The sequence below is a fragment of the Palaemon carinicauda genome, chromosome 11 (genome assembly GCF_036898095.1).
Source record: "Palaemon carinicauda isolate YSFRI2023 chromosome 11, ASM3689809v2, whole genome shotgun sequence".
Taxonomy (NCBI): Eukaryota; Metazoa; Arthropoda; class Malacostraca; order Decapoda; family Palaemonidae; genus Palaemon; species Palaemon carinicauda.
Genome location: NC_090735.1, coordinates 154,994,107 through 154,996,606, shown reverse-complemented (window position 1 = coordinate 154,996,606; position 2,500 = coordinate 154,994,107). Strand labels below are relative to the sequence as shown.

The window sequence follows — 2,500 nt, the reverse complement described above, 5'->3', positions numbered from 1 at the left end:
CACACTCGCACGCAGACACAAACACACACATATATATATAAATATATATATATATATATATATATATACATATATATATATATATATATATATATATATATATATATATATATATATATATATATATATATATATATTCACACGCGCACGCACACACACACTCGCACGCAGACACAAACACACACATATATATATAAATATATATATATATATATATATATATATATATATATATATATATATATATATATATATATATATATATATATATAATATATATATATATATATTCATATAAGCCATATATTTTTGATACATTAAAATCTAGATTCTCTTAACGACCTCGCGATCAGAGCCCTAGGCGAAACCACATAAAGATAACAGCTTCTGAACTGCCGGGAGTCGAACCCTTGTCTAGGAGACTTGTATGAACAGTGACTTATCACTTGACCACGATTAAAGTTAAAGTTAATGACAATTCTTCTGTACTTTTTCCTTTCAAATTAAGGTTTTTTTGTACTCAGAATTGATATCAATCTATTTCATTTCAGTTTCACATGTATGTAGAGCTGACACCTAACTTCAGCCTCATCAACTATCTAAGTAAACCATCTAAATCTCAAATTAATAGAAAGTTGACATTGATAGTTGATGAGAGTGGAGAGCTTATCTTCATGCCTCTTATGATGTTAGCTCTCTCTTCACCATACACCAAGAATTATTTGAAGTAGATATATGTATAAAAGGAAAATAAATGATTGTTATTAGCGTATTTAGTACATCTTAAGAAATGTAAATAAATATAGAGAAGCGTTCGTGATTTGAGAAATAAACTACACAACCGTTGTTAGTTACATGTGAGAGTATAGACACTTTTACGAAAGAGAGAGAGAGAGAGAGAGAGAGAGAGAGAGAGAGAGAGAGAGAGAGAGAGAGAGAGAGAGAGAGAGAGAGAGAGAGATATCAAGTTATAATTAATCTCACCTGTAACGCCTTTCTCTCTCGCACGGCTCAGGGTGTTGAATTAGTGGAGGGATCAGGAATCATCTTATCTAACATGTCGCTGGTGGTCCAGGGAGTAACCAGATCTCATGGAGGCCAGTACACGTGTCATGCCACGAATGTCAGGAATACGTCTGCTTCTCCTCCATTGCACTTGGATGTCAAATGTAAGTATGAAATTATAATTGTGTATTTTGTGTATGCTATCATAAAACTGATTTTGCTTATCTGTTGTCAATTGCTTCAGGTAAGAAAAGTATATATATATATATATATATATATATATATATACATATATATAATATATATATATATATATATATATATATATATATATATATATATATATATATATATATATATATTTATATATATATATGAAAACGGAAATGTTGAATATAAATTACGGAGAACATACATACATACATACACACATATATACATACATACATACATGCATACATGCATACATACATACACTACATAAATAAACTTATGAATTTTTTCTACAATAAATGAAAGTTACACATTCTCATGACTTTATACTTTGCACTCCTTGCATAATTATGGTTTCTTCATTCAATTAAATTGTATTTTAAAACAATTAAAGCCGAAATTTTTCCTGTTGCATAACAGGTTCATGGTAGACTCTGAGAATAACCAAAACAACATACAAAACGTAGTGCGTGAATAAAATCATTCAAATTTCGACATGCAAATAGTGCATGCATTCTTTACTCTATAAGACGTATTGTTTCTGCTCTTTGAAAAATATATTAAATTTTACAGTTTTCACACTTATTACAAATAAATTTAATAATTTATTGAGACCACTCTTATACATCTGTAGTTGTATGTATGCCAATCTTCCTAAATATTCATTTTTAAAAAATCCTATAGTTACCTTTTCACGTTATGTGGGATGGACCAGATTTGGACAATGCTTTGATAACTTAGTTTATTTTCTTCTAAAAGACGCGTACATTTATCAATAAACTTGGAATAACAGGTCAGGGCATAGATCTAAAAATCTAGAAATATTCATATGCGCACTTGAACACACATAATCCTCTCTCTCTCTCTCTCTCTCTCTCTCTCTCTCTCTCTCTCTCTCTCTCTCTCTCTCTCTCTCTCTCTCTCTCTATATATATATATAAATATATATATATATATATATATATATATATATATATATATATATATATATATATATATATATATATATATATATATATATACACGCACGCGCACACATCTCACACACACACACACACACACACACACACATATATATATATATATATATATATATATATATATATATATATATATATATATATATATATATATATATATATGTATATATATATATATATATATATATATATATATATATATATATATATATATATGTATATATATATATATATGTATATATATATATATATATATATATATATATATATATATATATATATATATATATATATATAATTTT

At 26.8% G+C, this 2,500-nt stretch overlaps 1 protein-coding gene across 1 annotated transcript in view; it reads left to right on the top strand.

The window, feature by feature from the left end:
- Positions 1 to 2,500, top strand: part of LOC137649537 (uncharacterized) — a 65,001-nt gene that overhangs the window by 29,511 nt on the left and 32,990 nt on the right. The window contains exon 3 of the mRNA XM_068382523.1: positions 1,016 to 1,169. Within this exon, the coding sequence (XP_068238624.1) occupies positions 1,016 to 1,169 (154 nt within the window). The remainder of the gene's footprint in view (positions 1 to 1,015; positions 1,170 to 2,500) is intronic.